Source organism: Protopterus annectens, chromosome 10.part0, assembly GCF_019279795.1.
Source record: "Protopterus annectens isolate FY-2018-M chromosome 10.part0, PAN1.0, whole genome shotgun sequence".
NCBI classification, from domain to species: Eukaryota; Metazoa; Chordata; order Ceratodontiformes; family Protopteridae; genus Protopterus; species Protopterus annectens.
Genome location: NC_056744.1, coordinates 1,442,988,038 through 1,443,011,302, shown reverse-complemented (window position 1 = coordinate 1,443,011,302; position 23,265 = coordinate 1,442,988,038). Strand labels below are relative to the sequence as shown.

General features: G+C 39.6%; 1 protein-coding gene across 1 annotated transcript in view; it reads right to left on the bottom strand.

Annotated features, from left to right (window-relative positions):
* Window positions 1-23,265, bottom strand: part of LOC122814297 — a 780,122-nt gene that overhangs the window by 266,410 nt on the left and 490,447 nt on the right. Inside the window, exons 53-54 of the mRNA XM_044086885.1 lie at window positions 11,582-11,839; window positions 10,104-10,364 (exon numbers count right to left, since the gene is read on the bottom strand). Coding sequence (XP_043942820.1) covers window positions 10,104-10,364; window positions 11,582-11,839 — 519 coding nt within the window. The remainder of the gene's footprint in view (window positions 1-10,103; window positions 10,365-11,581; window positions 11,840-23,265) is intronic.

Here is a 23,265-nt window from a genome sequence, read left to right as displayed (position 1 = left end):
ACACCACACAGCTGAAACCCTCCTAGTCTAGACCTCTTAACTCCAGCTGCCTCTCTCCCCAGAGCTCAGACTCTCCCAGTCTACTCCTAAAAGTTCAAATTCACTGTGAGTATTCCTGTTTTCCTTCTGCACTACTCCTTTACTCTCTCGTTCAGTCTTCATTCTTCTCTCTTTCTACGTCTGGGTCATAATACTCTGTATCAGCCAATGAACTCCCCTCCTTCTTCTGCCTTAACCACTAGGACAATTAACCTAGCTTCTGACCCTTTATGCACCCTTATCCCATTCTTGATTTGATGCTCTTCGTCTTGTCTGACCTTACATCTGATGCCCTTCTTTAGGCTGGTTGCTACATCCCTAGCTCTTACTTTCTGTCATTCTTTAAAAATCTGTATCTGGCCACGTCCATGTACTATTCCTTCTTGTCATTGGTTTATGTTTTTGTGACCAGCAATGCCCACCTTCTCCTGTATCTCTCTGCTTGTAGCTGCCCTACCTTCCTAACAAGATTCCTTACTCTGTAAAGTAAGAACGCCCAGACATACTCTGAGTAATCCTTATTCGTTCTTCTGTTTTGTAGCTCTTTTTGCTTTCTGTCTGGTGTGTAAACACCTTCCTCTTCTTCTAATTTTGTCTCTCTTCCTCCCCCTCTCTATGTTAGTTTAAAGGTATGATTGTTGGGATGTACCTTTTCAACCCAGCACTAAACACTATTGTCACTACTATGCTAAGAGAGAATTGTAAAGAATTAGTCTGCTTGTTGCATCTATGGTCATCCTCCAACTAGTTCCAAGCCCTTCTTTGTCTGCTGCTCAGCAAGTCATTATATTCCACAATTCTCTTTTCTTTGTTTGTTGACTGCTGGTACAGTTAACATTTCTGAGAACATCTCCTCCAGCTCTCTCTCTGTCTCATCGCATCTTTCTGCCATTTTCCTGATCCTGCTTTTTGCTACCTCAGCTGGATCCTGTGAGAGATCATTAGTACCCACATGTGCTACTACATACATCCACCCATCTGCCTTTGTGATCACTTTTTCACCCCCTCCCATGTTGCAATGAACACAGAGATTGGTTTCACTGAAATCTAGTCTCTCCTTTCTCACTTGCCTAGACTCCTAATTCCCCTTTCTGATTGAATGTCACATGACCAAAGCTGTCTTTTCTTTCCCCACACTTGCTCTCCTCTCTTTGCTTCATTTCCCATGCCATTGCCCCTTTTTCCTGCAACCTTTCCACCTCCGCTTATAGCATTCAGTGTCTTTAAAAAATATTTGTGCTGATTGCGTCACTCCCTGTGGCATATATAAGCTCTTCCCCATATATCCTGTACTTTTCCTATCAAACCTCTCAATTGTTGCATTACTTTTTGCCCCTTTCATCTACCATCTGGCTGAATGTTCCTCACTGCCTAAGGTTTTTATTTCTTATCTGACCAGCTCAGGCCCTAGCTTCCTCTTAGCACTTGTTAGTATTCTCTGGAGTTCACTTTCCACTATAGCTTCCTTTGCTTTCCTGTCATTTACATGCCTGTAACTCCCACTTTCTCTTTTCGCTTTACTTTGTACCTCTCCACTTGCCTTTTCTTCTGTGGCAACCTTTGTCCATATTATCCTGTCTCCTGCCGTTCCCTCACCTAACATTTCCCACATCAATAGTTTATAGGCCTTCTGCTGACTCTTCAGTCTATTCACCATTTATCCTCTCATTCCTGGCGAGCCAGTTTATTTACTACTGTAGCTTGTGTACTCTGGCATGAGGATCCTCCATAGTCCTGCGAACCCACATTCTTTGCCATCCCAGATTTTCTAGTGTACATTTCCCTTTCTTCAATGTTGTGTAACATAGAGATGGTATATATAAGTAAGCAGGTGTTTGGGAGTAGCCCTGGACATGGAAAGTTAGGTGGACTTTCCAAGCCAAATAACCAAGGAATGAAAATGTGTTTGGATTTGGACAGATGAAATATAGAATGTGTGGTTTGCAAGTGCTTATAATAGATCCTGTATATTTTTGCCTTGATGGGCCTCACAGATTTTCAGCCTTATCTTTGACCTGCTAACAAATGCCAGGCAAGTGACAAACTGAAACATGAATAAAACTAGAGAATAGATCATTCTTACCTAAGTTATGTTGCAATACTTTATTAGGGAGCACAGGATCATATATTCCCACTTTCTATTTCTGGTAAAAACAGCTTCCTGTGTCTTTTGGAAGCAATTGGTTCACACCTAGGACTAATCGGTTGCCAGAGAGACTCATAAAGACACTGGTCTTTGAGAAGAAAACAGTCAATCAATCAGGTAGTTCTTTTATCATACAAAAAAATCAAGAATGACTGCTTGTTTTATCAATCCACTGACTTAACAATTCTGAAGCTTGAGAGGCCTGAATATTATGCTATATTTTACTACCCTTCATTAACAGTAAATCAAAGAATTAATAAAAACTAGTAACTGTACATCTGAACAAATCAAGTAACTCTTCTTACAAGCTGTCAAATAAAAAAGCCACGGTGGTACAGTGGTAGCGTTGTTGCCTCACAGGAAGAGGTTCTCCTGTTCAATTCTCGGCTGGAGTGCCTTCTGTGTGGAGTCTGCATGTCCTCTCCGCGGTCGAGTGACCTCTGAAAGACATGCGTGAATGGGCGTGCCTTCGCTGAAGGTTGGGCGTCGAGCTGGCAACTCTGCACCATAAAAAAAAATCTACTGCCAATCATTAGCGGACCGCAGTTCCGCTGTGGTGACCCCTAACCAGGAAAAGCCGAAAAGACCAACAACAACAAGCTGTCAAATAAAACTACTATTTAGTAAACTGTTATGCAGAATTCTACAATATGAATTGGAAACTAACAGCTATAAATTAACACACTTAAAAAGCATTTTTTTAATCTTTGCTTGACAAAGTTGTTGAGAAAAAAATAGAAAACAGTTCTGTAATAATATGTCTTAAATGTATTTTCAGCTGCTGAAGTCATCTACATTACTAGATACTAGACTATGAACTGTATAGCAAATAATAACTAAAAACTTTACAGCAGACCAATAATTAAAAATGTAAACGGAGCAATAAATTCCCAGCAAATTAAAAATGATAAAGTCAAGATGGCTTTATCAACTGAACAGACAAATAGTTTGCTGGATTTAATTTTGGTTCTGCTTACTATGTTGCTAAATGAGTTATTGACATTCCTAAAAGATGTATTCTCCTCCTGTGGAATCTGTAACAATTCTAACAATTTAAATTAGTCATTACTGATGCTACTATGTTATTTATAGAATTATTTATTTTATATCTTTATCCTGTGTCCAAGTCAGCAAACTGCTTGGCTCCTTCTTCTAGCTTGGATGCACTAATTTGTTTTGAGCAGTGCCTTGGGTTGTGCATGTACTGAATGTATTAAACTGTTCCCGGTTCATGCAGATATACTTTAGGTCACTGTAATTGCTGTCAGTGTTTATCAACCTCAGCTTAGCTTGCTATTTTGGAATCTGGATATTAAAAATTTTGACATGAAACTGTAATTTCTGAAAGCTGTTTTGCTACTATACAAGACCATGTATTAAGTCTGCATGCATAAACACATTCTGTCTTTAAGTAACTATAAATATAAAGCAGACTATCATCTACATTTTATGCTTGATTTGCACTATAAGTTAAAACTTCAGGTATATATTGGGCTATCTTACTGTGTGTTCTATATCATTCACTCTCCCGTGGTCCTGCTGACTCAGCCTGTTTCTAATATTTTTAATATATTTCAAACTTAGCTCACTTAGAATAAAATTACAGTATTTCATTGTTTTTGTCTATAGATACAAATGACTATGCTGAGTCTATATTTTAAACAAATTCTCTCTTTGGAATAGTGATACATTTCAAACCAGACCTGGATGCTTCACTGTTTTCTTTCTCATCCCCTTTCACTTGTTCCTGTCTGCTCATGTAAAAGTACTTCATGGCAGTCTGATTGTTGTTTATATATTTCAACCTCAGCTGATTTTGCAGCTCTGTCCTCTAGATATTATAATTCCTGGTATAAGACTGCAGCTTTTTAGAGCTTTCTCTGACTGAATGGATGTTTGTATAAACAAAAATCTATCTTTGGTATAGCAAAAATTTTCAGCCACATTCAAGTCCACATTTTTTTTACTTCAGTTAAATTTCCTCCACCATATCGCTTTGTTGTTCACTTTGCAGGCATGCTCTGGGTTAATCTTACAATTTCAATTAGATAGCTGGCTACCTTATTTTAGTTCCTATTACATATGCTACTAAAGTTGTTTCTAATTTAACTGTTTTGCTGTATGTAAGCATTTGCCTTTACTTGTTATATTTAATTCCTTCACACTACCATGTATTATATTTTAAGCCTGCATTTTCTAATAGGTTTTCTTATCCTATTTTATTCCCACTGTATAATCCTAAAGGGGAAACATACATTTTGCATCTGTATATATCATTGACTATAATGTAATTTCCTCTTTTGCTAGACCTTCCATGTATAGTCCTTTACTTGTATCTGATTTCTGTATTGCTGTCCTCATATGTTTAACATTTTCAGAGTACTTTACATTTTAATTTTGTTCGTGGGACAAGGCAGGCATCTTCTTTCAGCTTGATCCCTTTGGTGGAGAGCCATTGAGCATCTACAGTTTTAGACTGATGTTCATGGTTATCTTAGGTTCTGTTATTGGGAGTATCACAATTTTGCATTCAGTTATGGATATATTAATTCTGTTTTGAGCCACTTTCGGATGTATGAGGTATGACTTAGGCCAAAGGTGGGTCCAGAGTAAGATGAACATTTTTTTGTGATGGACTTGAACTTATTCTTTTTTAATCCATTATGACAGCCCTGTGCCCCACCTTTTTATTTATACAGCTGTTTTTATTGCACAGGTATTATAAGTTTTACTTTTCTGTTGCAACTCACTTTAACCAAGTTTATTGTAGTCTTTCATTTCTTGGACTATGCTCAAGTTTTTTTTTGGATCCTTACAGGTATTGAAGTTCCTCATAAGAGGAAATTCTTCTTGAACTTCCCTTACAGTTACAGGGTATTACTCTGATAGTAAGGCATCTTACATTTTGGGTTAGATTTTAAGCAGCTCACAAACCTTGATTTTTTTCACTGATTACTTACTTAATCTAGTTTTGGGTCATGGGGGAGAAGGGGCTTGTCCTGGCATTCAGTGGGGAGCAGGCAGAGAAACTTATTCTAGATGAAGTCCCAGCACATTACACACATACACTTGACAAGCACAGCTACAGATAATTTGTGAAATCAGCATTTCATATAAAATATGTCTTTGAGATTAAGGATGAAACTGGTGTGTGCATATGTAGAAAATCCAGACAGACACATGGAAGGACTTTCATACTACACAGACATCACCCCATCTAAGAATCATATTCGAAAATGAGAAGCTATGATCAAGCAAATTTAAGTACTCTTCACCCCAGCCACCCTCATCTTAACAAATGTATAAATAATGCATAAATAAATGAATAAATAATAGTTGTGACATTCAGCAAATAACTGAATCAGGATATTCATGAAAACATTAGCTCTATGTTTGGTAACTTTCTAAGGTGTATTTATTTATTATTAAGTAACATACGGGGTGGACTAATCGAAGCACCGTTTTCAGCCATGAACTGAGCCCTGAAAAGCAAGTTGAAGATTTATAAATAGTATACATGTATGATATATGTTTAATAAAAAATGCAGTATAATTTATATACAAGAAGAGTGAAAGCATAAACAAGGAAACAGTTAATGACATGACAGCAGTGAGGATGCACTATAGACAGTATTGTAATAACAAAAGATGCAGATACAGTATTACAACTAGCGGAACATATCAACAGAAATGCTGTAAAAATGTGAAACTGAAAGCAAATATCTACAAGTAATTATTTCCAATAAAAATGCTAATAGATTGGTTAGAGATGGAGACTGAAAGACATTACTAATTCATAAGTAGTAGGTCTGTGCTAGGCTGAAGTAGATTGCAGCTTCTTGCTCTTTTGGAATTGTTGCAGAAGTTTTAGTTGGGTTGTTTTAGATTAGATGTACCTTAACATAATGAATTTTGTAAAACACTGTCACAGCCTGTCCAGATGGTTTAAAGAAACAGTAATGGGTCTGAATTACTGTCATCTTTTATTCTTACTGTGCGACTGATAAAATCCTATAGTGACATTTTAAGATTCTGGAGTTAACCCAGCGGGGATGTGGGAGGGTCAGCTCATGCCACATCTGTCTTTTAATGTTTTTTGCTCTTTTCATGTTTTTGTCATTTCATGCCATTTTTTTGTGTGTATGTAGACGACAGGCTCTTTTTTCTCTTCTGCATTTGGCATGTGTTTCTGCCTTCTACAATGGAGTTGTAATGTTTGGTGAACACATGATAAATCATAACACAGTAATATAACTGTGCATAAAGTTAAGAGTAAGTATTCAGAATGCCTAAGCTTCTGAGTTATAAGCTTCACAAAAGTCACATTTTAGTCACATTTTGAAAGTATCTGTTAAAACATTGTAAACGGATGCATTTATGGGATTAATTATATCAATAATATACATGCACATTTTGATTTCTAACTCCAAAGGTATCAGACCTATATGCAGTAATGCTCGTTAACTTGTTTTAATTGAAATTATTTCTTAATGGCACTAATATTTAATGAAACCTATAACATGATTATGTGAGCCAGCATGTTTGATTTTCAGGGTTGATATACAGTATATATATTTGTGTATATATATATATATATATATATATATATATATATATATATATATATATATATATATATATATATATATATATATATATATTTAGATATACATATATATATAGATATATACACACACACACACACACACACACACACACACACACACACATATATATGTATGTATGTATATATATATATATATATTCATTTAAAATCTGTACTTTTTGTGTTATTTTCTTCTTTTAAAGGAAACTAGGTGGGGGAGCTTTGCCCCCCACACCCCCTCAGCTAAATATATCAACTCAAGGGTCGCATGACATTGGGGAGGGGGACAAATCCCTGTTATATGCCTTGAATACTGGTTTTCAGTCAAATGAAATTTCGCTCAAATGGGTTTAGGTCAAATGGTCTTTCAATCAAATAAAGTAGACCCATATATATGGGTCTACTTGATATGGTTGACATTTCACAATGTCGAAATTCATATCGCCGAGACCATATGATCGACATTTGAAATGTCGACCATACAAGTAGAACATAAAAAACAAAAACAAACTTACCTTAACGCTGCTAGCGGGGGGGGGGTGCTTCACCTCCCTGCACTCCCCCCGTGGGAGGCTCTGCCCCCACACCCCCCAGAACTTAAATATACCAACTCCAAGATTGCATTACAGTGCAGAAGTGGAAATCTTTCCATTCTGCACTGTAGGGAGATGCTGGTTCCCCATGGACGACATTTCAAATGTCGATCATATGGTCTCGGCCATATGAATGTTGACATTGTGAAATGTCAACCATTTGAAGGGAACCCACACACACACACACATATATATATATATATATATATATATATATGTGTGTGTGTGTGTGTGTGTGTGTGTGTGTGTGTGTGTGTGTGTATGTGTGTGTGTGTGTGTGTGTTTGTGTATGCAGTGTATGTATGCATATAGTTAGTAGTGTGGGGCGTGCCCCTCACAGTATCTAAAGCCTTGGGAGAGCAATACTCAATATAGTGACACTCCTAAGATTGTAAAACACAGGCAAGCCCCCATCCCATAATGTGGGGGCAAGCCCCACACTCCTAACTATATGCATACAAACTCACACACATACACACTATATATAGGAGCCTATGCACTTTTAACGGTCATTACTACATTTATGTACATTTGTAAATTCAGATTTCCTGGCATTGTATTGTTTGAAGTATAAGCAGGGAGCAAAGACTGTACCTTCTCCACAAGAAATTAAATGACATTCACTGAGCAATCTATAATTTTGAGACTGTGCATCCTAAAAATCAAGGATGTTTGGCACACACTTTGAGATTTCCTGCTGATCTTGCAGTTTTAATTAAAACTAAATTTGTATTTCAGAAGTACTATAATGCTTCATAAGAATTCTACAACATTCATGCCATGCCATGGAATTAGACTGCAGTTTCACACTTCAAACAATGTTACCTTCTTTGCCTTCCCCAACCCCTCTCTCAGGTTCTGGCTTACCTCTGTTAGCTTGGGGTCACACACAGAAACCAGGCAGTGGAGCAATAAGGGGACTCACGCATGGTAGGCCAGAATCTAGAAACCATAATAGTAAGATGACTTTCCTCTTTCCCATTCTGCATTTGTGTAGGTGGATACAGATATGTATGATGCAAATGGAAGCAGGTTCATAGGTAGATACTAGGCTAACTGCCATGAAGGGACATTTTAAGCCTAGCCAATAACCCAAGGTCAAAATCAAACCCTAAACCCTTCATCTATAAGGTGAAGACCTTAACCCCCCTCCCCCATCTGAGACTGTGTCGGGGGCAGTACAGCTTCATGGAGTTTTCTTCATTTAGAAGCTGCTAGAAGTACTCCTTCCATCTGCCTTGGATGTCCTGTGGACTGGTGAGCAGGTTGTTGATGGCATCCCATACGAAGCGTGTCTGATTATCTTCAGTATCTTTCTGTCTTTGTCTTGCAACCTGATATAGTTTCTTTGTGCCACCTACTGAGTCACGTTCCAGAAGCAGGTGGAGTGCCTGCGCTATTGCAACTCCTTTGTTAGCTTCTTTGCTAGCCATCCAGGATTCTTTCCTAGCCTGATCCATCTTTTCTATCTCCCACTTTTACCTGCATGGCTTTTTTCTTTTGATGACTTCCTGGACGTCTGCATTCCACCACCAGCTTTCCTTATGTACCTTATTTCCATACCTGCCTTGATCAAATATCTGTTTAGTAGTTCTTACACATGGTATTTTGAGGATCTGGCATTCCTCTTCAGTTCCACCTATTTCCTCTACTTCTTGGGGTGCTAGAGCCCTGGATAGTTTTTCTGCCTGGTCTCTGTTGACCTTAGAGCCTTCTCTGACCATTGCTTGCAGGTGATTGTGGCAACCAGTGTTTTATGCTGTGGGTCATTGTTTCACTGAGGATGACTTTGCAATAACTGATTCTACACCAGTGCCCTTTCTTTATTAGGAGAAAGTCCATCTTAGTTGCCTGTTGGCCACTATTGTATTTGATCTGGTGACTATCCCTCTTTCTGAACCATGTGTTGGCTACTATCAAGCCATTTGCTAGACAGAAGTCTAGAATGGCCCCTCCTTCTTTATTCCTGTTGCACCACCCATGTGGACCCAGGTAGTCCACATACCTTATTCTGTCTGTCCCATTATGTGCATTCAGGTCACTCATTATTAACATCAATTCCTGTTGTCCTGCTTTATCTGGTAGGTCCTGCAACTGTTGCATGAATGCACTCAACCCTGGTGTGGGCATAGGCTGAAATTATGAATAATGCCCTATCATTACACTGGGGTCTGATTGCCATGAGTCTATCATTAATTCTGATGATATCCCTCACTGCCTTTTGTAGCGTCTCTCTCACCACAATTCCCACACCATTTCTAGCCTGTCCTTATCCTGAGTAGTAGAGTCTGGATCCCAATCTATGTATCTTTGCTGCATTACCTTTCTATCTTGTCTCATGGATACATGTTATATACCTACAGCTATCTGCACTCAAGCGAATAATGTGCCCTTCAGGGAAATTACTGATCTCTTCTAAAGGTTTTTTCTAAAATGACTCCCCAGTCGCCAGCCCATTCTCTTGTAAGAAGTGTTACTGTATACTGAAAACTTTGCTTATCTGGCTGATGCTTCAGTGACCTGAAATGTTCCCTGGATATGGTCACAGGAATCATAAAGGGCATTTTCATGATTCTACATTTATTTATTTCATTCTGTGTACCTTAGGTCAATCATATTACCTCTCAGCGGCAAGACATGGACTGGGGGAGTAGAAGGAAGATTGTGGTCACTGTTATGGCTGTTGTAAGTGCAAATGCTGACACAATAGCATGCTTACCTGTCACAAACGTGAATGCTGCACTGCTGTCGCTGCCACATTTGTTATCATAAGCCGTGACAGTCACGCTGTAGCTCTGTCCACAGTGCAAACTAGAAATGTCACATGTTGTAGTCTCTGAGTTGCAGGATGCTGTGTGCCCATCTATTCCAACTGCAGTTGCGGTGTATGAAATTGCATTTTCACTTTGGTCCCACGACACAGTCACTGTATTAGTTGTGCAGCTCAGTTCTCCATTGACGTTCACTGGGGCACAAGGAGCTGAAAGCACAAGAAGAGGTATCTGAAATAAATAGGTAATTTGTGCAAAACAGAGGAGTCTTCTCTTACTGTGCTTCTCTAAAGAGATCATCTTAATCAAGATCTCATGAAAAGACACTGAGAAATTGTCTCATTACAGTAAAAATCAGTGCCAACAGAATTGTATGACATACCATTTTACAGACATATATTCACACATAGTTACTAGTCTATCTATCCTTTCACTACTTTATGTAAATATATCATTTATTTCTTAAGTATTCATTGATTAAAGAGTTAAAGGATTCAGTAGTTCTAACTGTTCTTGCAGTACGTAACAAAGTTCTAAGGCAATGGGCATTATCCCATTATGCATTTTGCTAAGTTTGTATGACTGACACAGAGATGTCAGGATCAACACCTAAGCTTAATCTAATCCATTACAAAGCAGTCAGGTAGCAAAATGAAATATCTGTAAACAGAATAATCTGTCCAAAATCTTTCTTAACAGGTCATCTTTTTAAATACATGTGCTATTTTTGGATAGCTTTCATTAAACCCTTTCCGGTTTCTTAGTATCGTATTAATTACATTTTTGGGATGCCCACAGGATCTACCAAATGGCTGCCTCTTCCTGGTCTCCACTGACTTGTAGAATCCTTTGCTGAGTTGAGAGATCTACAATTAATTCATTCACCAGAGGAGGTGAGAGTCGGGAGTTAGCAGGCTGCCCCATCCCCATCCTGCCACTAACTTGTTTGCTGTACAACTGCTACTCTTGGGAGGGGCATGCTTGTGGCTGCAAGGGAGCAACATCTCGAATAAGGCTTGTATGCTATGTATGTGGGCATGCTAGGCTCTTTGCTGCAGGTGATACACCTGTACTCCTGCAGCTGTCTCCGGTGCAACAAGTTGAGTTGCCTCACTTTCCCACAATGGACAAGCTGGCATTGCCACTCACTCCTATCCTCTCCTGCTCAATCTCTCTAGCACCTATGCTTTCAACAAAATATGGGTCACCTGAGCAAAGTCTGGGCTTTATCCCTCTGTGTTGTGCTGCCGGGCCTGTATTCACTAGATTGGTTAGAGCAAATGCTATAGCATTGGTCTATCTATGCATATCAAAAGTGGCAGCAGAAAATAAAAAACAAAAAAACAATCACTGCATTTTTTACTCATCCGTTTACTTGGTTAATACCTACATAGTCCAGTATGAGTTCATGAAACATCCCACGTACCTGCCTTGATGTTAGAAATACTTGTTGCTGTAGCACAGGCATCATCTAAGGCTATCACGGTTATTCTGTAATACTGCCCACAGCTTAGTTTTGTAAGTGTACAGTTTGTGTCTGTTGTGCTACAGGATTCTTCCTCGCCATTACTTCCTTCAGCAACAACTTTGTATGACTGAGCGCCATCTGCTGGTTCCCATGTAACCAACCCAATGTTTGTAGCACAGGTTAGTGTCGATTTCACATTTTGGGGTCTGCATGGTACTAAAATAACAAAAATTAAATACTGGTAATGCATGTGAGTCAAAACTTACAAATAAATCAAGTTTATGACACTGGAAGTAACACAATTTAAGTGCTGGTTGACGTATGCTTCCTTCTTTTTGCTTGTTATCGACACAAACATTTTAACAACATCAGCAGATAATGATCTATGCCACACAGTTTCTACATTTATATTTTCTAATTCGCATAGCTTCTTTATAACAGATCACCTTATTCTCAAGTACTCTTAAAAGACTTAAGTTTGTTGGCCCTTACCACCTACAAGAAAACTGGCTACTTAAAATGCAAGATTCTTATGTTGACCTTGAACTACAGCCTTGAAATGAAATGCTGTAATTAAATATCTGTATGCAGCAGTGAATGTAATCATTTTGCTCCTTAAAACGTGCTGCATTACATATTCTGACTCCCTTATGTATCACATTTGTGAAGTAACATTTTCATAACTACCTGCTCTGCCAGTCACAATGTTGGTCCTTTGTTAGTCCTGCCATTTTTGTTTTGAACTATTTACCTCATTCTTAATGAAAGAAGATGAGCTTCCCATAGAAGTGTAGTAAGAAGCCAGGAATGCTGATTCCAGAGTGTATAACACACACATAAAACTCATGTAGACCACATGCCCAATGTGTAAAGCAGTCCTAGCATAGCTGAACACAGTGCCCAGTGCTGGTACAGGGGGCTTCTATAATCCTTTGTGCCCCAGTGTTTGGCTGAAGGGCTGCCCAGTATATGCCTGTTGCCTGCCTGCCTCTCTTTGTTCTCCTGCAGTATTACATCTTTTATCAGACTATGCCTGTCCGTTTTTCTGTACTATTTGCATCCTACATGCTTGCCAACCCTTTTGCATTTTGTAAGACCAGCACTGACTTAGCTACAAAGGTCATTGCATTTTGCAATGGGGTTACACATACACACACACACACACACACACACACACACACACACACACACACACACACACACACACACACACACACACAATGCTAAACACTGCTTTCACTTGGTATGTAGATGTATAATGTGCAAGTCAAAAAGCATTTGTTTTTACTCCAGATAATTAGTGATGCATGGAGTATGATGCTTAATTAATATTTCATTATAAAAGTACCAGTTAAGTCTAATAATACCAGGAACTCCGGCAGGTACAATGTGGATACCACATATGCCACCTTATATTTAGCATGTATGCTTATCTCCGTTGCATACTACTGACTCAGTGCAAGATATGCTGCCTATATTGTTTTCATATATGGTTCACATACGTAGCAGTAGATATAGCAATGCACAGGCTATAAAAGCATTGCTGAGGACAAGTTTGCTATAGACAGCAAGTCAAGCTTATTTTATAAGAAAAAGATTATAGATGAGATTGCATTTAAGGTAAAATTGTGTTTGGTCTCTATATATTAAATTATGCTCTTTTAAGCATTTATTGCATTTTATTGCAACACACATTGTTAAAGTCCTGTAAAAATTGAGGTTACATTCATAGTTCAGTTTCTATATTTACAATGATACACAGTAGGCAATAGACTTGCTGTAGATACCACACCACAGCAAGGGTTGGCAATAACATTTCTAGGAGTAACTGAACATGGTTGCTGATAGGTTTAGTTTGGTCAGTGTAGCCACAGTGACAACCTGACTGAGCGGAAATATCCAATACATCTGCATTAACATAGCTCAGACTGTGTGTGTGTGTGTGTGTGTGTGTGTGTGTGTGTGTGTGTGTGTGTGTGTGTGTGTACTGAGTGAAACTAGTACTCTTATTATTTGTGCACATAATATCAACATGGCTGTCTGTGCCATCTGTTTTTGCATGCTCAACACCATGAAACTCTTCTCTGAATTGCAGTTACGCTGTAATGCATGCGCCATGCCACGCCACGCGCACATCACTTCTGCTGATCTGAATATTACACCATTGCGCTTACTTGCAACACTTTTGCCATTTTGCACAGTGATCTCTGCATTGGTATGACCATTTATAATACTGTAGCATTGCGCAGTGCATATCTCATTTGTGAATCTTGCCTTAAAACCACTTTAAGGCCAGGCTTTTCATTTTCTTTGTACTTGAGTTGCCATTGATGTGAGAAACCTGCACTGTACCAAGCTAGACCAGAGTGGAAAGAAAAATAAGTTGTACATTCTTAAAAAACAAATTTTTGATGTTTTATGAATTACTGATCATGAAAGGATTCCAGAAATATCCTTTGTAAGTGCAGTCAGTTACTGGAATGGCTGACTTTTTAGTTATTAGCCATGTTGCTCTGCTTGGAACAGCAACAAAAACAGCTTTCATGGCAGATAAACTATATAGCTATAGCCAGCTGAAATTAAGTCTAGTATATTGCTGGCCTTTGGCTGGAAACAAGTACCTTACGTTGATGCAGTACTGCACATCCCATAGTCCTCTGAGTGAGACAACTTCAGTGTGGCTATAGAAAAAAAAACTGTCCCAAATAATTAAAATTAGCAGACTTTACATTTCATGTGATGACAAATCTATATGAATTTTCTTTAACATGAAAATGCGTTATTACTCTCTCTCAAGATACACCTTGTAGTTTTGGCATTTATACAAATCCTTCCGATAACAAAAACAAACTTGTTTCCTGGCCAAGGTTCTTAATCTTAGATTTTGAAGTCATGACTATGTTTGTTAAATAAATTAGTAGACAGCTTAGACTGTGTTTCTCCTTTTTTCTGATGAATGCAATGTTTACTCATGATGTACAACAAAACAAGTACAGAGCAGCTTTAACAGGTCAGCAGAGGCGTAAGACCCTCTTTTTACTACTTATCTGTGTTTTGTATGTATTTTTTACTTTTACTTATTAGAATGGCTTATACAAAAAGCAATTCTGCAGCATATAAATGGCATATCTTTTTTTTATTTAGTCACCTGGATAGGTAGGCTTACCTGCAACAAGACACTTTTTCAATCATAACGCATGCCACACACAATACGTAATGAGTAAGTAAATACAATATACTTGTCTTTCTCAAACATCTATCATTTTGAATACATATTAAACAATATGCAAACATAACGAACCATGTCACAGCAACTGAAAGGCACTTGTAAAAAGTTGCAGAAGTGATTCATATACAAGCTTAAATGCAGGTGATAGGTAGATGATTCTGAGATATTGCTAAAATGTGGATGAAACAAAGCATATAGGTGACATATTTTTCGGGATGCCTAAATAGTAGCAATAGCAGGAGAAACCCCATTACATGCAGGACACATTACAATATGTTACCAAGAAACAGAGCTAAATACAGAGCACAGGTGAGATAGGGCAGATATGTGTTAACTTGCAAACATTGACAGGTGACCTAGAGAAAAACAGAGTGAACAGGTAGATTTGCTGAATTTGGCAGGTGAGGTGACAGATTACTCTCCTCAGATGGAGAATACATTTTCACCAGATGTGAGCTTTTGACTTGGGACAGTGACATTGATATGTGGGAGAATCATGGAGTCTGAATGTGAGAGGATGTTCAAAGACTGGTGAGGTGGATGACAGAAACCTTGATGCAGCAGTTTGCATAAAACACTGAAGTGGATGGAGCAGACAGTTTTGGCTGAGCAAAGATAATATAATCAGGGTCGTTTCTGGGGAAGAAAAGCATATAACAAGGAAATTCTGCTTTGCAACATTTGTACTTTATTTGTATAACCTTAGGAGGCAATGGGTGCAAAGGGGAAGACTATTCTAATGATGAACAAAGGACATCTTTGGCTAGACTGGCTTGACTTCTGCTGTGAGTAGTGTATCTTGTTAATGAGCATGTCTAGGTGAATGAAGAAATAATGCAAGAAAATTGTCCAGGTGGATATCTTGATATCTCCAACCCTTGACTGGTTTGATTACATTGAAGGTTTCAGCAGGATGGTTTGTAATTGGCTACTATATGGACACCTGTAGCCTTACTAAGGCTTCTAGAAATCATTGCCTTAGATTTTTCAAAATTAATGTTATTTTAACTTTGAGTTGACTCTGTGGCATGAAAAGATAAAGTTCTGTCTCTGACCCAGATGACTCGGGACTGACCATCCATCTTGAAGGCAAAGGAAGTTGCCTGGTCTTGTGTAAGACTGACCCCGACAAAAGGCTGGTAGTTGCAATAGAATAGCGTAGTGACCAGACATGCTTTGGCCATAAAGTGCTACATTGCTGTGTAGCCAGATGCAGTGCACGTGTAAAACCATGCATTCATCTCAAGTCTAGAACTATGAGCCTGCTTTGGCAGTAGGTACTCAAGGCTATGGGGAGGAGGGGAAAGGAGGCTAGGCAGAGAATACCCTTATGCTTGCCAAATGATGTCTGTCTGTCAGCTAGGTCTCACCTTCCAGTGCTTGCCATTAAGGGAAATGGAAAATGAAGGAATGAATGGGCAGAAAGGTAGACTGGAGGAGTAGATGTCAGGTACGTTTCGGAAAAAACTGACTTCAGCCAAGTATAAAGAAGTGCAAGATCCTAACTAAGTAATTTTCTTCTTATCACAAAACTAAATGTATATCAAATAGTGAGTATGTTCCATGAAAGGCCACTGCTGAAAACAGAGAACACCTTGTCTTAAGACTGACCCTAAGGGACATCAGATGGGGAAGGCAAAGGATGAGAAAGGGTGTGTGAGATAAGAGAGAGGGGAAACGAGAGAGACAGAGAGAGAGAGATATAGAGACAGGGGAGAGACCACAGTGTTAGTTGCCATGTGTCTTACTATTAGATAGTACGGAACCAAGGAAGGACTACTGAATGCAACCTAACAGACTACAGTTCCCTCAGTAACAGATTTTGATCTAGTGTCAAGTGCAAATCTACAAAGATGGCATTCCTGAGCAGCCCACTATCTATATTTCATAGCTTGTAATTGTTACTGTTTTTATGGTGTCGGAGCCTTCTCTGAAACCACATTGCCTCTATGACAAGATGCCATTAGTTTTCAAAATGTGTTGTATGTTTAGCAATAATGGGTTTAAATATCTTGGGCAATGGTAGCTGATAGTCTGAAGGTCTAGTTACATTACTACCCTGAGGAATAGGGGTACTCTGTTAAGGTTTTAGACACTCAGGAAAACTGCTTGTAGAAATTAAAATATTGAATGTTTGCCCTAAAGCAGCAGGGGAAAAATGAAATGTAACATAAGAAATTTAGGCTGGAGGTTAGTAGAATTATTATCCCCATTGTTTATTATCAAGGAAACTCAAGAAAAAAATTCCAGGAGTTTGCTTACTTGAGACCAAGAACTGTTGCTAAAACTGAATATTTGATAATCAAATTGGCTGTGCTGTGAGCCTGTGTTTATGTGTATGTGTCTATACATATACAAACAAATGCACACACTCATATATATATATATATATATATATATATATATATATATATATATATATATATATATATGGTTCCACTTCATATCATCGAATTATCATTTCATCGAATTTCAAATCATCGAGACCAAATCATCGAAAACTCATATCATCGAATCTCAAATCATTGAAAACTATAAAGCAACTACAAATAACATTCCACAAAGTTTTTACTACATTTATGCAGGGGGGCAAGCCCCCCTATAACCCCCATGTTGGGGGCTCTGCCCCCCACACCCCCCGTAAATAAATATACCAACTCCAAGATCACACTACAGTGGGGGGAAAAGGTAATTTCCTAAACCCACTGTAGTGCGACCTTGGAGTTATATTACAGGGGGTGTGGGGGGCAGAGCCCCCCACATGGGGGGTGCAGGGGGGGCTTGCCCCCTGCATAAACGTAGTAAACAGTGTCTGGGATGTTATTTATAGTTGCTTTATAGTTTTCAATGATTTGAGATTCGATGATATGAGTTTTCAATGAAATGAGTTTTCGACGATTTGGTCTCGATGATTTGAAATTCGATGAAATGATAATTCGATGATATGAAGTGGAACCATATATATATATATATATATATATATATATGTGTGTGTGTGTGTGTGTGTGTGTGTGTGAGAGTGTGTGTTTGGATTCATGTCAATTATACTGAATGAGGAATCAATGAATCCAAATGGCTGAAAGCCAGTTTTGCTAAATGACAGTTTGGCTGAAATTTAATTTTATTGAATGTGGTATAGCTACATGTAATTCTGTAATACTAAAGTAGAAATATAGAGATGTGTATTAAGACGTTTTAGCTGTTGCTTGTGGTGAGCTATACATAACCACTGCTGATCTGGTTTGTATGTGTGCATTTGCAGTGATTCCCTGTGTATGGTATTTTCAATTTTCTACAGTTATGTGACTGCTAAGTTAGTATATTTAAGTAAGAGGCTGTAGTGGGCAAAGATTCCCCCCCCCCCACACACACACATGTGGCATGTATGGGGGGGATTGTCCCCATATAAAAGTCTTTTTGAATGCTTTTCCATTGGGCATTTTTGATTGTACCATGTTTCAGTTATTCTGAATTTGATTAAATGATTATTCAGTGAAATGGGGTTTCATCCATATTGACTGACTGAATTGTTTTTCCATGGAATGATTATTTAGTATGTTGCCCTCACTAAATATATCGATATCTGTGCAGTAACTGAGACCTAGTTCAAGGCTCCAGAGAGCACCCCTGCAATACCAGGCTACAACTCTTACCACACTTGTTGGCCTTCAAACCAAGACTACTAAAGGTGGAGGAGTGTCCATATTCACCAAGGATATTCACTCCTCCAGGCTAGTTGCCCAACGCAATGCATCTGAAGTTCTCCAGGTGCAACTAACACTAGGTAAGACTGCACTCCAAATTGTAGCTTGCTACAGATCCCCCACCATGCCCCAAGATTTTCACTACACCTTTCTAAGCATACTGGAAAATATTAAGATACAACCAAACACCCTAATACTGGGTGATTTCAACTACCCTGCTATTAACTGAGAAAACTACTCGGGTACCAACACCTTTTCCCAACAGTTCTTGGAATTCATAAATTCCAACACCCTGGATCAACTAATCCATTGTCCCATCAGGGGCTCCAATATCCTAGAACTGGTCATTACCAACATGAGAGATAGATGCTCCACACCAGTGGTCACCCCCCTCATTGGTCAGGTCTGACCATAAGCTAATCACCCTTGACATCCACATCCCACCTCCACCCCCCAGTAAGGAAACCTCTGTAAAAAACTTCTCCAAAGCCAACTTCATGCTACTCAAGTCAGAAGTGACAAACTTCATGACACCCATGCAGACGGGAGCTGAAAGTTCGACTGCTGAATCCTACACTAAGGCACTGTACGAGTACATCCACTTGTGCATGAATCGTGCCATCTCAAATAGAGCCAAGATGTTGTTCTCCAAAAAAGGAAGCCAGTCTGGTGGTCCCCTGCCATAAACAAACTATACAACAGAAGGAAGAAACTGTTGCAGAAAAGAGGAAAATCCCAGGATGCAAAAAACTCCCTTACCAGCCTCAGTAAGAAGCTGAGATCCCTCATAAAATCCTCCAAAGCTAGTTATGAAAATCAAATTGCTAAAGATTCCAAAGACAACCACAAGGCATTCTATAGTTATGTCAAGAATCTAAATGGTAATGCTCAAATCTGCTCTGAGCTACAACAGAATGGCATTAAATATACTGATCCCAAGGATATTGCCACTATCCTGGCAGATCGATTTAGTGCCAACTTCACCCCCCTATCACCCCCTAAAGGGGCCATCTCAATACCAAAAGATTGCCAAATTCTGATATTCACGGCCACACAGGTAGAAACCGCACTCTCCAAAGCAAAGAATACAGCATCCATGGGACCAGATGACATCCCGGGCTGTGTACTACATGAACTACAAAATGAACTGGCACCTCACCTAAGTGTCATGTTTAATCATAGCCTCACCTCAGGCTTAGTGCCCACTGAGTGGTGCACAGCTACAGTTATCCCACTCCACAAGGGGGGGGGGGTCCGCCTTGGATCCCAGGAACTACCATCCCATCAGTCTGACGAGCCTGATCTGCAAGGGCATGGAATGCATTATAATGGAATTTATAAACAAAGACATTGGCAACCTTCAAACACTGGACCCCACCCAGTTTGGGTTTGTGAAGGGCCGATCTTGTCTCCTGAACCTGACTGACTTCTTTGAATCAGCCTCCAGAGCTGAGGATGAGGGTAAGGCAGTCCACACAGCCTATCTGGACCTCGTCAAGGCCTTCAACACCATCCCCCACACTGGAATCATAGATAAACTTACTAAGCTGGGCATAAATCCCTATGTCACTTGATGGGTTGCCAAATGGCTTACTGACAGAACCCAGACTGAAAAGTAGCCAACTCCAAATCCATCTCCAGACAGGTGACAAGTGGAGTACCTCAGGGTTTTTCAGTCCTGGGACCGATCTTGTTTGGCATCTACTTCTCTGAAGTATAGGCCAACAGTAAGGGACTCTGGCTAACAAAGTTCACAGATGACTGCAAACTGGGAGCCATTACTGAGTCCCCAAATGATGTGGATATTCTACAGGAGGGTTTACAGAAACAGATGCTTGGTTCCACAGCCATGGGCTCAAGCTTAATGCCAAGAAATGTATAGTTATCCCCTTTGGGAAAAAACATGTACCCATGAATTACCACATAGATGGCAGTACACTAAACACTGAAAGTGTGATGAGAGACTTAGGGACACAGGTGGACAGTGGTCTCACCTTCGATAATCACATCGCCACAACAGTCAGGAAATCCCTCTATGTGGCCCACCTCATCACTAAGGGATTTTCATCCAGAAAAAAGGAGGTCTTTGTCCCACTGTGCTCATCCCTCATTAGACCCATTATAGAGTACAATGCCCCATTTGGTACGTACCTCATAAGGCATCTGCAACAGCTTGAAAGGCTGCAGAAATACCTCACTAAAAGAATCACAGGCCTAAAGCAGATGCCCTATTCTTAACATACAAGGCCATGTTAAACCCTGAGCTGTTAGATGTGCTCCACCTAAAGAAATCCCAATCCCTCAGAGCCACATGCTCCAGGGATCTAAACCTTGTCATCACAATGAACAAAACATGCTTGAGGGATAGGTTCCTGACCCAGAGACTCCCCATACTCTGGAATAGACTGCCCATACATGTCAAGCAGAGCACCTCCTTGGCCCTCTTCAAAAGGAACCTTGGCGATTGGATGGAAGATAGGAAATTCACCCAGGGGATCACGTCAGCCACCCTGCTAGACAGGGGTCCAGGGAAGTAAATATTGTTAGAGCTATGTTGTCTTGGCATAAAATGAGGGGCCACACTCAAGAAAAAATGATTTAAAACTATGACTCACATAAAAATTCCTTTAAAAAATTAGACAGTATCCATATAGAAAATGGATACAAGGAAATACCTCTGAAGCCAAACTAGGGGATGCATTTTCGAGACCTACGTAGTGAACATGTGACCCATGTAGCCCAGTCAGTCTCAGCCAGAAAAAGCCATTGGAGCTCCAGCCTTATGATGACAGTCAAATGGCAGGCAGAGGTAAAATGGACTAAGGTGGACTAGATCCAAGAATTCATGGAATTTGGCTGCTGTGATGTGGAGTTTGGCCTCAGTGCTGGGAATAAAAATCAGACCATGTGCAGAAGACTGAAAAGTATCATCTAAATGTAGTTGGCTTTACTTCCACAGAATGCACTGGTTCTGGAACCAAAGCTCTTGATTGAGGAGGGGGTGTCTCTCTCTCTTACTTTGCATTATCCTTTGAGACAGGATCCAAGTTGGCAGATGGACACTCACAGCCTCCCATCAGATTGCTGCACAGTTGGAGTTGGTGCTAGTAGATAAAAGAAATACCTCAAGGTGATTGCAAATTACAGAGAAAGAAATGCTGTGTCTAACAGATATTGGCAGTATGCATTCACCTGTCTTACAGATTTTAGGTGTTATTTGTTTGTTTTTTGCAGTTGTTTATTTATGTTTTGCTTTAATTTGTTTTGTTGACTGTCATAGTCCCACTAGGCCTGTTGCCTATTTTCAGGGATTCCCAAGGTGATTTTCTTACTGACAATAGAAAATTTAGCCTACATTGTTTAATAAGTGCTTTGGGAGCATTTATATTCAGATGAGCTATCACCAGCTCACGAAGATAAGACTGGTTTGATGTCATATCCTGAAGATGGCACATTTAGGAAAGCCTCTTCCCCTTTATGCTGTGTCATTACTGACTAAATGAATACAAGCATTGTGGGAAAATATTCCAGTCTTTTGCTCTTCTAGCATCACAAACAAATGTGGTACTGGGAAATGTTAATGTCCATGGGGAAATGATGGAGAGATGTGGGTGTGCTACTGGGAGACTTCAATGTCCGGGGGGGGAGGTGATGGAGATATGTTGGTGTGCTACTGGGAGACTTCAATGTCCGGGGGGGGGGGGGGGGCTGATGGAGATATCTGCTGAGGAGAAAATGGGAATCATATCTATCCTGATGTGAACCTAAATGGTGAACTCTTACTGGAAGTCTGTGATAGTCACTTCTCCATATGATGATGTTCAAAGATAAGGAACCTTATAAGTTCACTTGGGATGACAGCATATCAGACAAAAGGTCACTTATTGACTTTGCAAACATATTAGTTGATGTGAGTTTGTATATTTTGGACATTTGGATCATGAAAGGTGTTGATCTCTTAACCAGTCACCAGTTAGTCACGAGTTGTACCAGTTGCTGAACAGACTGAGAAGACCAAAAATATAGTGTGAGCATTCTGATAATGCTTAGCAGATGCTTCTGTGGGAGATGAGTTCAACTCTGACCTCTGGAAGAGCTTCTGTTATACATTCTGAGAGGTTAGGGATGTTGAGTCTGAATGGAAGTTGTTTAAAATCTCAGAAAAATGAAGCAGTGGTGAAGCTGTTCTGAAAGATGGTCTGTGCTGTGCTATTTTGCATGGCTGAGTGTGCGATGCCTGGGATGAAAATTACCTTCTACAAATCAGATGTCAAGGTTCTGTCCCAAAAGTAAGTTGATTGACTTAGCTAGATGGTTGGTGAACAGCTATGTCAGGTGGAGCAGTTTTCGTAATTTGGGTTCATGAGTGAGTATACAGGGGACAGGAAGACTGACCAGCAGATAGGTATTATTTAATTTGGGGTCTTGCTCATGAGTGAGTGTAATGGGGACAGGGGGATAGACTAGTGGTTGGGTATAAGAATTTTGGAGTTTTGTTCATGAGTGAGTGTAACAGGAGCTGGGGGATTGACTAGTGGATGGGTATACTGTAATTTTGGATCTTGTTCATAAGTGAGTTTAATTGTAACATGGTGTATTGAGCAGTGGATGGGTATAATGTAATTTGGGGCCTTGATCATGAGTCAGTGTAACAGGGACAGGGAGGATTAAGCAGTGGATGGCTATAACATAATTTGGGGTCTTGTTCA